This window comes from Camelus bactrianus, chromosome 7 (genome assembly GCF_048773025.1).
Source record: "Camelus bactrianus isolate YW-2024 breed Bactrian camel chromosome 7, ASM4877302v1, whole genome shotgun sequence".
In the NCBI taxonomy this organism is placed as follows: Eukaryota; Metazoa; Chordata; class Mammalia; order Artiodactyla; family Camelidae; genus Camelus; species Camelus bactrianus.
Genome location: NC_133545.1, coordinates 16,704,308 through 16,716,912, shown reverse-complemented (window position 1 = coordinate 16,716,912; position 12,605 = coordinate 16,704,308). Strand labels below are relative to the sequence as shown.

Genomic DNA, 12,605 nt, shown 5'->3' with positions numbered 1-12,605 from the left:
AGAGCCAAAGACTGAAACTCATAACAGATTTTTCAGTCCTGAGCCTTTTCCAGTCCACCTGTTGCCTTTTCTGTAACAGCTTCTATTTACTGAACTTTGCACTTTATTGCTCAACATTATTTGCATGCCACCTCAATAAAGCTACCCTGGTGTCCCTTTGAGAAAGAGTCATAATCATTCTCAATTTATAAAGTTACGCCTCAACCTGCATGCTTCCTAATTTAATATCTTAATGCTGAAAATGCTATCTGTGGTCAGTTGGACCTCATCACTGAGAGGTATGTTTGAGTAAGTACTCAAAACCATCTCTAGAGCCAATAAAACAAATGCTTTGCAGGCCATTTTAATACAACTGAAACTTTCTTCGCAGCCTGTACCAAATCAGACTGCTTTTTAAGTCAAAAAGCTTTGCTCAAGTCAAACATGTGGCAGGATGGAGAAAAGAGCTGGAGGAACCTTGGGTTCCGCCACGAGCTCCCTGCTGACCTTGGAAGAAAAGCTCCCCGGGCTTCAATCCCTCAGGATGTGAAACGGGGGTGACGACAGCAACACCCCGAGTGTTCCCCTCGAAGGATGCTGTGAAACTATTGGGCGGGACAGCGGGCGGTGCGCAGAATAACCCAGCAGCCGACTCAGCCAGGTCCCAGGCAGCCCAGAGCCGACCCGGGGCTCAGGCGGTCCCACCCCGGCCCCCGCGCACCTCGGGTAGAGGCGCGGCTCGGGAGACTGACACGCGGGAGCGCCCCTCCTCCAGCTTCTGTAGTGCGGCCAGCGGGGTCACTCACCGGGCCAGGAGCTCTAGGAAGATCACGTTACTGCAGCAGCCTGCGAAGACCAGGCCCACCGCGAAGGCCGGGTGCATGGCCGGGCGGCGGAGAGGAAGCGAGCGCGCAGAGGAAGCGCCCGCCTAGACCGCTACCCCAGGAAGCCTGGCTGCCGCTTCGCCGCGGCACTGAACATCACCACCGTCCCGGATCGCTGCTCTCCTCGGGCCGCCGCAGTCACCCCCTTCCCCGCGGCCGCCACCGACGCTGGCGGAGGAAGAGCTGTAGCTCGCAGGCAGCGGGGGCCCATCCATCCAAGGGGGCGTCCGAGTTCGGGCCAGACTACACTTCCCAGGATGCCGCGCGCCCGTACGTCAGGCTGAGAGGTGCCCTCCCTCTGCCGGGCGGCTCCACCGGAGAGGAAAGGGGCGAGGTACCCGTCATGCCTCGCGCGGCAGGAAGCCGCGGGGCTTGCTGGGAAGTGAAGTCCCAACACTGTAAATGTTATTTCTTTAAGAGGCCTCTAAGGGCTTTGGAACGGATTCGTCCATCATTAGCACAACAAGCTCACAGCTGAAGGCACTAGAACTACAGACTTGTGATTAATTGATCATTACAGGTGTTCTAGTATCTGAAAGTTCTCCTGAATTGAGGGAAAGTAGAAATTCCTCCGAATTTCCTTCTCTACCTCTTAAAATAACATCGGACTTAGGAAGTTTGGGGATGAATCTTGGCTCAGCCTCTAACCAGCTGGACTATCTCAGGCAACTTCTTTGAATCTCCATCTCATCCATAGGTGAAGATGGGAACAATAATGCCTATCTTACCTGGTTGTTGTGAGCATTAAAAGCTGTGATCACCGAGGGATCTTGTTAAAAGGCAGGTTATGATTCCCTAGACCTGCGGTGGGGCCGAGGTTTTAAGTTCCCAGGTGTTGGTGATGCTACTGATCTGTCGACCACACTTTGAAGAGCAGATGCCTGTAAAACAGCTGACTCTGAAGACCTTTCTTTCCTACCCCTTCCACTGGCTTCGTGTGAGCCAACCAGCCAACCAGGCTCCTCTTTCTCCGTAGCCTACAGTCCTGCCCAAACTAACTTGTCCTTCTCCTTCACTTTAATGTTGAATGTCTTTAAAGAGTAATCTACATTCATAGTCTCTGCTTGTTACCCTGATCAAAGCCAGATTATTGCAAGTAGTCTCATTCAGAGTCCTAATGACCTCTTAGTTGTCAAAGCTATACACCGCATCTTTCTTGATCTTGCAGTGGCTTTTGACAATTCTTCTTGACATTCTCCTGTCCCTCTGCTTATGAGACACGAGTCTCCTGTTTCTTTCTACTTCTCTGATTTATCTTTTTTCAGTTTTCTTTTTGGGTCTTTCTCCTCTGCCCACTGAGTTCTTTCTAAGTTTTGTCATCTGTCCCCTCCTCTTGTTGCCCTGAACATTTTATATTGAAGAGCTCTTCTCCATAACTTCAACCATCACTGTATGTAGCTGTGATCTTACGTGTATGCATACACACAACCCCAATCTCCTGTGTGCCTTAAGTCAAAGTTTCCAACGGCCTATTTAACATTCTCACCAATATATCCTTGTACACCCCTCAACATTGGCATATACATAGTTCATTATATACCCTCTCAAACAGGCCCTTATTTTAAGTAAGGACATTATCCACCACCTATTCTCCTCGGGCAAAACCCTGAAAGACGCTCAGTCTTCTTTCCTTTTCTGTCACATATTTATTTTATCTCTCTATCCTGTCAGGTCTGCCTCACAAGTACCTCTGGATTCCAGCCTCTCCTTTCAGTTTTCATCGACGTCCACTTATCCTCTTGTGAAGGCCTCCTAACTTGTCTTGGTACCTTCAGCCTCTGCCTTCTTCAACCTATCCTCCATACTGTCTCTACACTGTTTCCAAAAACAAACTCAAACTCTTTTTGTCACACTGCTATTCCAAGATGTGTGTTCCAGTTATCTACCTAGTACTGTATAAGAAACCACCCCAATATGTGGTGATTCGAAATTGTAGGATAGAACAAAAAGATTTTCTCTCTCTCTCACAGTTCTTTTTGTTGACAGTGTTCAACACGCAGCTAGTCTGTTCTCTTTTGGGGTTTCTGATGCAGTTGTGGTCAGATGTCACCTGAGGCTGGAGTCACCTGAAGGCTTGACTGGGCTGATGAACAGCTCTCTCTTCATGGTCTCTCTTTGGCTGGGCTTGCTCACAATATTGTGGACTCAGGATAGGTGGACTTCTTACAGAACGACTGGCTCCCCCTAGAACAAGCCTTCCAAGAAATCAAGGCAGAAGCCGTAGTGGTCTGAGAAGTCACACAATGTCACTTACACCAAATTCTGGTGGTTCCATTGGTCAACTCAGATTCATTATGGGAGGGAACTAACAAAGGCATCAGCTGTGTAAGTGGGGAGGGGCATCTTTGAAGACATAGGTATTCAATGTTTCTTGGCCCCTTGTGTAAAATTCACACTCTGTAGAAGGCATACAAACATGGCCCAATCAAGCCTCGGTTTAAATTTGTGATTTTGTCTTCTGCCATTTTGGACTCCTGCCACATTAAACACTGTTCTGTGAGTTTATGGTGACTTTCAAAAGTCACATCTGTGCACATGCTGTTCTGGCTGCTCTGAATATCCTTTTCTCTCTGGCCAACTCCTGCTCATCTTCTATGGCAATGAAGGGCAGAGGAGTAAGTAGATACTTCCACACTGTGCAGGGGGAAGGTCTTCTGCTTAGACATCACCTTTCCGTGTGTAACTTTCCAATGCACAATTCATGGCTCCCTCTTCTATATCTCCAGCACTCCATCCATAAATAATCAATCACATTGTATTGTAGTTAACTTATTTTCATGTTGGTCTCCCTCTTTAGACAGTGCCCCTTTGTAGACAGGAACCAAGAATAACTAATTCATCTCTAGATCCTTAGCATTATATACAGTAACTAGTATATAATATGTACATATACTTTTTGTTAAATGAATGAATGAATGAGCTTGACTTTATTGAGTCCACTAATTCACACCTCATAAATTCAATAAATATGTAATATTTTCCAGCTTGACTAATTTCTAAAATGTAAACATCAAAAATGCACTGCTCAATGAATTGGCATAAACAGTGATAGATAACCAATACCCTGGCCAGGAAACAGAACATTACCAGCACCCCAGAAGAATCCTGTGCCCCCTTCCAATCACTAACCCCCTCCACGAATAACCAGTTTTCTTAATCTCTAGCACCAGAGATTAGTTTTGCCTGGTTTTGGACTTTACAGAAATGGAATCATACAGAATATTTTCTTTTGTTTCTGCTTTTTTCATTCAACATTGTTTGTCTGTTCATCTGTGTTGTTGCATATACTTGTAGTTCATTTATTCTCATCGCTGTGTCTCATTCCCTGGTGTAAATATACCACACTTTATCCCCTGGTAATGGACATTTTGGCTATTATGAATAGTGCTCCTATGAAATTTCTTGTGCAAAGCTTTTGGTGAACATAAACACACATTTCTGTTGGATGTCAGTGGATTCATCAAAGTCCTCAGTCAAGAAACAGAAATCACAGAGTGAACAAGAAAAGCTTAATACAAGGAATTATTAATTAGTAACAGAGGGTTAGTCACCATAAGGGGTTAAAAACTCCCAGGATTATAGGAACAGCAGTACTGCCTAGGACTGAAGCAGACTGCCCAAGGAAGGAACAAATTTGGAAGAGGGCCTTTCCTCCCACAAACTGAGACTCAGGCTTTACTGAAGAGGGCATGGCTATAGCCCTCTGGCCAGCAGAGAAGCTCAGTAAAGTACTGATAAAACTAGCTATGAACTGCCCTCTGGAGTCCAGCTGCGGCACTGGCCAACTCCTTGGGAACCGCTGCTGGGGGCGATGTACTTTCTAGGAAGCTGGCTGAGGCTCTGGCAGAACGTCCTGGTAACCACCTGTACGGGTAGCACTGAATTCAGCAAGGTGAGTGCACGGGATGCCCCATGGGCTGGGGGAACAAGAAAAGAGGAAAAAACACCAGAACCAGGAAGACCAGCCCCCTCCCCCGCAGTGCTCCTGCAGCACCGTCCGTGACAAAGGTCCGCATTGCCCCACCTGGCAGAGGAGCGGTCACCAGAGGATCCTGCCTCAGCACCACAAGCAGGGCCATGAGAGGTGGATCTGGAGCCAGAAGGCTGTAAATTGTCAACTGGGACACCCCACGGGTTTTTGGTTTGTTTTTTTTTTTTGAGTCATTTCAACTTTAATATTTTAGTTTTTTCATCATAAAACCAAAGTTATGAAGTGTAGGCAAAGCTTCACCTCCCAGACTTCTTTCTGCTTTCCCCTCTGAGTTCAAAATTCTAGCATCTTTGAACAGTAATATCTTAGACAGCAGCTGGGCTCAACATGTTTAAACCTTCACATAATTCACTTTCCTTGGGAGGAAGGACCTATCGCTCTGGGAATGTTCATCATTTTTGCCCCTGTGTTGTCAGCAGGAAAAAGATGTCAAGGTTGTTTTAAAAGCCATTTTTGTTTCTAGCTCCAGCCACTCAGACATATTTTGAATCATTTATTAAATCCACTTAACCACGTTGTTGACAAAAAATTAAGTAAGATGGCTCCTTGTGGGATACTGCTTGACAAGTGTCCTCAAGTTGACAACCTACAGAGATTTGTCACTTGATTTTTTTTAACTCGTTTTCATATTTGTCACGTGAAGATGATTTTCTCCTCTCTATCACATAAATCTTGAGATGCTTGGAGCTATGTACAGGAAAGGCACACTATAAATATATGTAGGGTGTTACTTATTAAGTCAAATATTTCTGTTACTTGTTTCATAGGTCAGATTCAAGCAGTGGCCCCATGTGTTGATAGATTTATGTAATCTAGCTTCTTCAAGGATGTTATCCAAAGACAAATGACCTTTTTCAGGGTACTACAGTTAAGGCACATAGAGTTTTGGCCTGGAAGGACGCCTTCTCGACCAGAATGCTAGTGGCATTAGGTCAAGGACTTTGTCTTATTAGCCACGGCACCCTCCACATCTAGATGACATCATGGCACAGGATGCTCAGTGAGTATGGTTGGAAGGTGAAAAGGAAGGAAGAAAGGAATGGGGAGACAGAGGGACGGAGAGACAGAGGGACAGAGGGATGGAGAGACACAGGGATGGAGAGACAGAGGGATGGAGGGACAGAGGGATGGAGGGATGGAGGGATAGAGGGACAGAGAGACAGAGGGATGGAGAGACAGAGGAACAGAGGGACAGAGGAACTGAGAGAGGGATGGAGGGACAGAGGGACAGAGGGACGGAGAGACAGAGGGACAGAGGGATGGAGGTCCAGGGGGACGGAGAGACAGAAGGATGGAGGAACACAGGGAGGGAGGATGAAGGACCTTTGGAAAAACCAGGTCCCATTTAAGAAGCTCCCATACATAAACAGGTGAGGGCCTGCAAATGGACCTGCTATGGGAGAAACTACTAAGCAGGACAAAGCTCTGAAGAAGTCGCCCTTAGTGCCTGGGGCTGCGGGCGAGCTCCTGACGGCAAGGACCATGTCTGCTTGCTCTGTGGGCCTCACCGCTTCCTTCACTGCTGCTGAATTGGCTTTTGTTAAATTGCATTACTGAACTGAGCTGGCAAATCTAACTATGAGGGAAAAGATACTGTCAAGCCACATTTAGGAAAAGAATGACGTCAGAGAATCAAGTTTTCTGAGTGTGACTGTGACGCATCTCAAAGTTACTTACTGGGCTTCCACCCTCCCTGCTGGGATAATTAATAATATTTTAAAGGGATAAAATGAACCCATGGGGTCATTCAATTCTGATTTTCCTATCCCTGGTTCCGTCCCCTTTTCCTCGCCTCAGATATTAAGCTATGTTACTAACCCACAGGCTGAAACGTGCTTTGATCTGCTATTCCTGGGGGTGAACACAGCAAATCTCAGTGAATGTTTCAGTTTATAAATGCTTCCCCACAGAGCCTATCTACCCCTCCATTAATTATGTGAGCTAAATAGAGATTATTATTCCTACGAGAAAAGCAGAGGGTCAAAAAGTTTAAATACATTTGCTAAGTCTCACAAGTTTGAATGTATGTGGGGCCAGGCAGGCGAGATAAATGTGAAACCGATTTTCAAGGTAAGTGTGAAACTGACTGCAAAACATGAGTTTGTTGGGGACTTGGAATGTGTAAACTGTGTCTGGATACATTCAAATTCAAATTTTTTTAATTTTATTTTTAACTGTGTGTATGTTACATGCATATAACATACAATTTAAAATCTTAACCATTTTTAAGTGCACAGTTCGATGGTATTAAAAGCATTTATGTTGTTGTGCAACCATCACCACCATTCATCCCCAGAACTCTCTTCATCTGGCAAAACTGAAACTCTGTACCCATTCAACAATCATTCAGCCATCCTTCCTCCCTGTAGCCCCTGGCAACCGCCATTCTAGTTTCTGCTTGTGTGAATTTGACTACTCTAGATACTTCATGGAAGTAGAATCATACAGTGTTTGTCTTTTTATAACTGGATTATTTCACTCAGCATAATGTCCTCAAGATTCATCCATGTTGTAGCACTTGTCAATTTCCTTCTATTTCAAGGGTGAATAATATTCCATTGTCTGTATGCACCACATTTGGTTTATCCATTCATTGGTTGATGGACCTTTGAGTTGCTTCCACCTTTTGGCTATGTCAGTAATGCTGTTATGAACATGGGTGTACAGATATCCCTTTGAGACCCTGCTTTCTTTCTTTCTTTTTTTTTTTTTTTTGGAGTATATATCCAGAAGTGGAATTGCTGGATCAGATGTTAATTCTATGTTTAATTTTTTGAGGAACCATCATACTCTTTTCCACAGCAGCCACACCATTTTATATTCCTACCAACAGTGCACAGAAGTTCCTTTTTTCTGTCCCCTTACCAACACTGATTTTCTATTTTTTAAATAGTAGCTATCTTAACGGGTGTGAGATGGTATCTCATGGTGGTTTTGATTTGCATTTCTCTAACTAGTGACTAGTGACACTGAGTATCTTTTCTTGTGCTCACTGGCCATTTGTATATTTTCTTTGGAGAAATATGCATTCAAGTCCTTCAGATTCACATTTTTAAAGAATGGAGATTTGGGTCAGATTCTTTCTGCATGCTGAAGGCTTATTACCCTTAATCAGATTATGTCCTAAGTGACAGAGCCAGATCCAGGAGACAGCCCTTGACCAACCCTCACACGACATCTGTTCAATTTGCTCCACTGTCTTACCCCAGCAGGCTTTCTTTGGGATTGATGACACTTCTTACTTTTTCTTCATTTAAAAAAATTTTTGTAGATTAATTTTTTAATTTGTAATACATGCAAATGGTATAAAATTCCAAAAGCATAAAGTATACCAGTATAAAATAATTTCCTTCCCTTTCCTGAACCTCAGGCACCTAGCTCCTCTACTTTGAGACCACCATTGTCACTAATGTTTTGTGCATCCTTCCATTTACAACAAAATATGTAGGGTTTTTTCCACTCATATATCATTTTTTTCCCCTTAACAATATATCTTATATGGAACATATAAGCATTGTGTTGTTCTTTTTAACGACTATATAATATTCCATTTATGGATGTGCTGTCTTTTATTTAACCAGGTCTCTGTTGTTGGATCTTTAGGTTGTTTCCAATATTTTGCAAACAGCACTCCATTGAATATAAATGGCATGTATTTCTGAATAAACCAAAGAAGTGGACAACTGGTAATGACTTAGCATAGTCAAGTTATCTCATTGACTCATGTTTTAGATTCAAAATTGTAGCATTAATAGTACCAAGCTTTCTCAGTGCAGCATTATTTACAATAGTCAAGCAACCTAAATACCCATCAATAGACAAATGGATAAAGATGTTGTTTATATACACAGTGGAACACTACTCAGCCATAAAAAAGAATAAAACCTTGCCATTTTTGACAACATAGATGGACATCAAGGGTATTATGCTAAGTGAAATAAGTCAGAGAGAGAGACAACTCCCACGTGATTTCACTTACATGTGGAATCTAAAAAACCAAGAGAAACAAACATACAAAACAAAACAAAACCCAGACTCATAGAAATAGAGAACAGACTGATGGTTTCCAAAGGGGAGAGAAGTTGGATGGGAGAGAGTGGGGCTGAAACAGATGAAAAGGATCAAAAAGTACAAGCTTCCAGTTACAAAATCAGTAAGTCATACAAACGTCTAGTACAGCATGGGGAATACAGTCAATAATATTGTATTAACTTTGTATGCTGACAGATGGCAACCAGACCTATTGTGGTGATCATTTCTTAATGTACACAAATGAATCACCATGAAAAAAAATCACTTCATTGAACACCTGAAACTAATAATACTGTATGTCAATTATACCCCAAAAAACCCTCAGGATCCAACCCTGAATTTGCATATTCACCTCATTCGTCTTACTGTATTTAAAACTGTGACAGTTCATTCACTGTGGATTTTCTGCATTGATTTTGCTTTTTTAAAAACATTGCGTTAAAATATTATTTACCCTTTTACCACAATAAAAAAAATTGAAAAAAAAAATAGTGCCAAGCTTTCATAGGACTCCCATAGCTAGGGTACTTCTTCCTGAGCCTTTTCCATACAACCAGATAGTTTAAAAACAAGCAGATACTTTATTTAATATTTATGTATAAGACAAAATGTGATATAGTATACCTCATACATTGTCTGAAAACTACAGCCTAAGAATAATTCCTCTTAGATCTAATATCATTAGGAAATAAATGTTAGTGCCACAAGGGCCAGATTCCAACTAAACAAAAATTTCCAGATAGTGTATCAATTTTAGAACTGAAAATTGTACTGAAATAGTTTTTAATGGAAATCTTCATGTTATTCCCTGCTTTATCAAATAGAATACAGGGAACATTGCCTATCGTTATCTGGCGCACTGAACATCGAGATTTTGAGCATCCATTATTGCAGTGTGGTGATTCTGAGTCACTGGATGAACCATGGCCTGAGTGCCCTGATACTAAATGGCCTCCGATTTTCTCCAGGAAATGATCTGGGCCAGATGAAGACCGATCCATGCTCCTCCAGCGCCCTCTAGTGTCCTGTGCTCACCCTGTCCTGTCACTTAACACACTGTTGAAATGGTTTCCTTGCCTGTCTTTGTAAGCTGTGAGGTTCTTGCCACTTTTGTGTACGCAGCTCCCAACAATAGTGCGTAGCCTACAATAGTCACCCATAAATATTTGTTGAGTGAATGAATGATTGAATAAATGAATGAAGGAGTGAGTGAATACATTCCCATATTCCTTTTTTGCGTTCTCCTCCCTGCTTTTTATAGCTTTAATTTTATCTTTTGCACTGTTGCTCTCTATACCTTAAGCGTGTTGGCCTTTGGCCACTCTTCCTTCCAACTCTCTGTAAGCTGAGAAACCCGACTGACTGAGCATGTGATTGGGTTTAAAAACAAATTAGAAATGGAGAGCTCTCCATGATTCAAGCTTATAGCTTTAGGGCATAATCTTTCTGACAGGTGTTTGGGGAATTCAAAGACACATTTTGTTTTCTTTCTAGTTCCTGGGTTCTGAATAGAGTTGTCAGTCAGCTGATTGCTGGGTTAGAAAGTTATTGCTGTTTTGTAAGGCTACAGAATTCATTAGGAATCTAGTTAATGTGGTCAACACGATGCTAGGAAGGTGAGATTGTACATCACCAGGCTTGCCCTTGTGATGGCAAGATCTTAACAGGTATCTGTTGACTGATAAAGGAAAAGTGCTGAACGTGGTTCTGCTGCCCTCAAAAATAATAGCCACCATGTGGAGCACTTACTCAATGCCGGCACCTTTCCCAAATTATCTCATTTAATGGTCATAAAAATCCAATAAGATACACATAAGCACTATTAAGATCTCCATCTTCTAGAGGAGGAAATTGAGGCTTAGAGAGATTAAGACTTTTCCAAGGTGATATAAAGTTATGAGCTCAGCTAACACCCAGATCTGTCTGATTAAGAGGTCAGAGTCGTAACTCCTCTGCTCCACTGACCCATGAGGTTCTCAGTTTTATCAGAGAGACAGTATAAACACACATGAAGCCACCAAAACTTCTCAGAACACTCTAGCTGTAACCCAGCCCCTGGTACCTCTCTTCCACTCATCTACCACTTGTCCCTATGCAACTGCTCTCCAGGCACTCTGGACTCTTTGCTGTTCCTGCAGGATGCTGAGCACACACCTGCCCCAGGGCCTTTCCACTTGCCCTTCCCTCTGCCTAGAATGCTCTTCCCCCAGGTATATCCATGGCTTTCTCCCTCATTTCATTCAGTTTCATGCTAAAATGTTACTTCCTCAGAGAGACCTTCCTTGACCACCATATAAAATAGCATTCCCTAACATTCTATCCGGCCCTGCCCTGCTTTATTTTCTTCATTTTACCATTATCTAGCATGATGGTAATTACCTTTTTATAGATTTGTCTTTTATTTTCTGTGTCTTCCTCTAGATAGTAAACTTGGGGGAAGCCACGGACTTTGTGTGCACCTCCAGCGACAAGAACAGTGCCAGGTACATAGATAGTAGCACTCAGTATATAACTGTCGGATGAACAAATTAAGATAATTAAGATAATTGTTCTTTAAGATAACTGACAAGTATTGAACAGCAGTTCTGTGTTAGGCATTTTGCCAGATGTCTTACATTATAGCATTGATTACTTTGCCACGACCCTAGGAGAGAGGTGTATTATTTCCTTCTCATTTTACAGACAAGATAAAGCAACAGAAGTTCAGGGAGGATGAATAACCTGCTGGTGGGCAGTTAGTGGCTAAGCCAGGATCCGAACGTACTCTTTCCCACTACGGATTATGTCCTGAGGTGTCATTCTCCCAGGGCTTATTTTTCTGGCAGAGCTATAGTCTGAATCTCCAAAACTTTTAGAATAAAGTAGTTTCTCTTCCATTTTACACTGATTTCAGCAAGTTCTGACAAGACAAAGAAGATAACTGGAACATGGGCTTTTCAAGCTTCAGCCCAACGTGCACAGCACAGCCTCAGTAGGGTCTGAACATGGGGCAGCTGCTTGTTCAGGACTCGTTTCCTCCAAGATACCTCAGGTCCCCCTACTTTATTCCCCCAGCCTTGACAGATGGCTTATAAGGAACAAATGACTCTGTGAGCAGTAACGAGGAGAGTGGTCAAAGGAACTCCGAGGCAGAGAAGGTTTCTGTTCCCGCCCACCTCTTTAATACAAGGAAATCTTGTTCCTATGCAGAGTGTTTTCCAAGTTTTTGATGATGTGTCAACAGGTTTTTTCCAAGTGTAGTTTTTGCATCTTGCTTTCCTCCCATCGCTCTGATTGCTGGGAGTTGCATCATGCCTTCGGAAAGTGGAGAGTTGGTCCCTGATCTCCTGCTGGTGAATAGTCATACTCTGAACGTGGAACCTGGAAGATTCAGAATGTGGACCTGGAAAATTCCATCTTTAACAAAACTACCCCATTCACTTCAGATTGGTTTTTAGGGAAAAGGTGAGGGAAGGCGGTTCTCTCATGACAAATCAAAACAACCCTGAGGCAGTATCAACCGTTTCCCCTGAGGCACCAATGTGATGGTCTGAGTTTTGTTGAAAATAAAAATTTTGGCTTTCTGTTATTAACAAACCCTGTAAGGATACAGATACTCTTTTTGTCACTCTTACAGAGTCAGCATTCATTTTCTCCCCTAGACCCCCAACACCCACAATTTCATGAAAGGGTGGAGGGCAGTACACAGGAGGGTGGGTGGATTTGAGAAGAGGAAGTTC

General features: G+C 43.0%; 1 protein-coding gene across 7 annotated transcripts in view; it reads right to left on the bottom strand.

The window, feature by feature from the left end:
• SLC35B4 (solute carrier family 35 member B4) overlaps window positions 1-1,180 on the bottom strand; it is a 47,393-nt gene extending 46,213 nt beyond the window's left edge. For 5 of the 7 annotated variants that reach the window (XR_012508079.1, XR_012508081.1, XR_012508080.1 and 2 more), the window contains exon 1: window positions 786-1,167. Coding sequence is in view for 2 of the 7 variants with exons in the window: in XM_074367041.1 (XP_074223142.1) it covers window positions 786-862 (77 nt within the window). In the remaining 5 variants the exon portion in view is untranslated. Of the gene's footprint in view, window positions 1-700; window positions 734-785 lie in introns of those variants that run through there. The other 2 variants (XM_074367042.1, XM_074367044.1) reach the window with 2 other exon arrangements.
• Window positions 1,181-12,605: the final 11,425 nt, after the last annotated feature.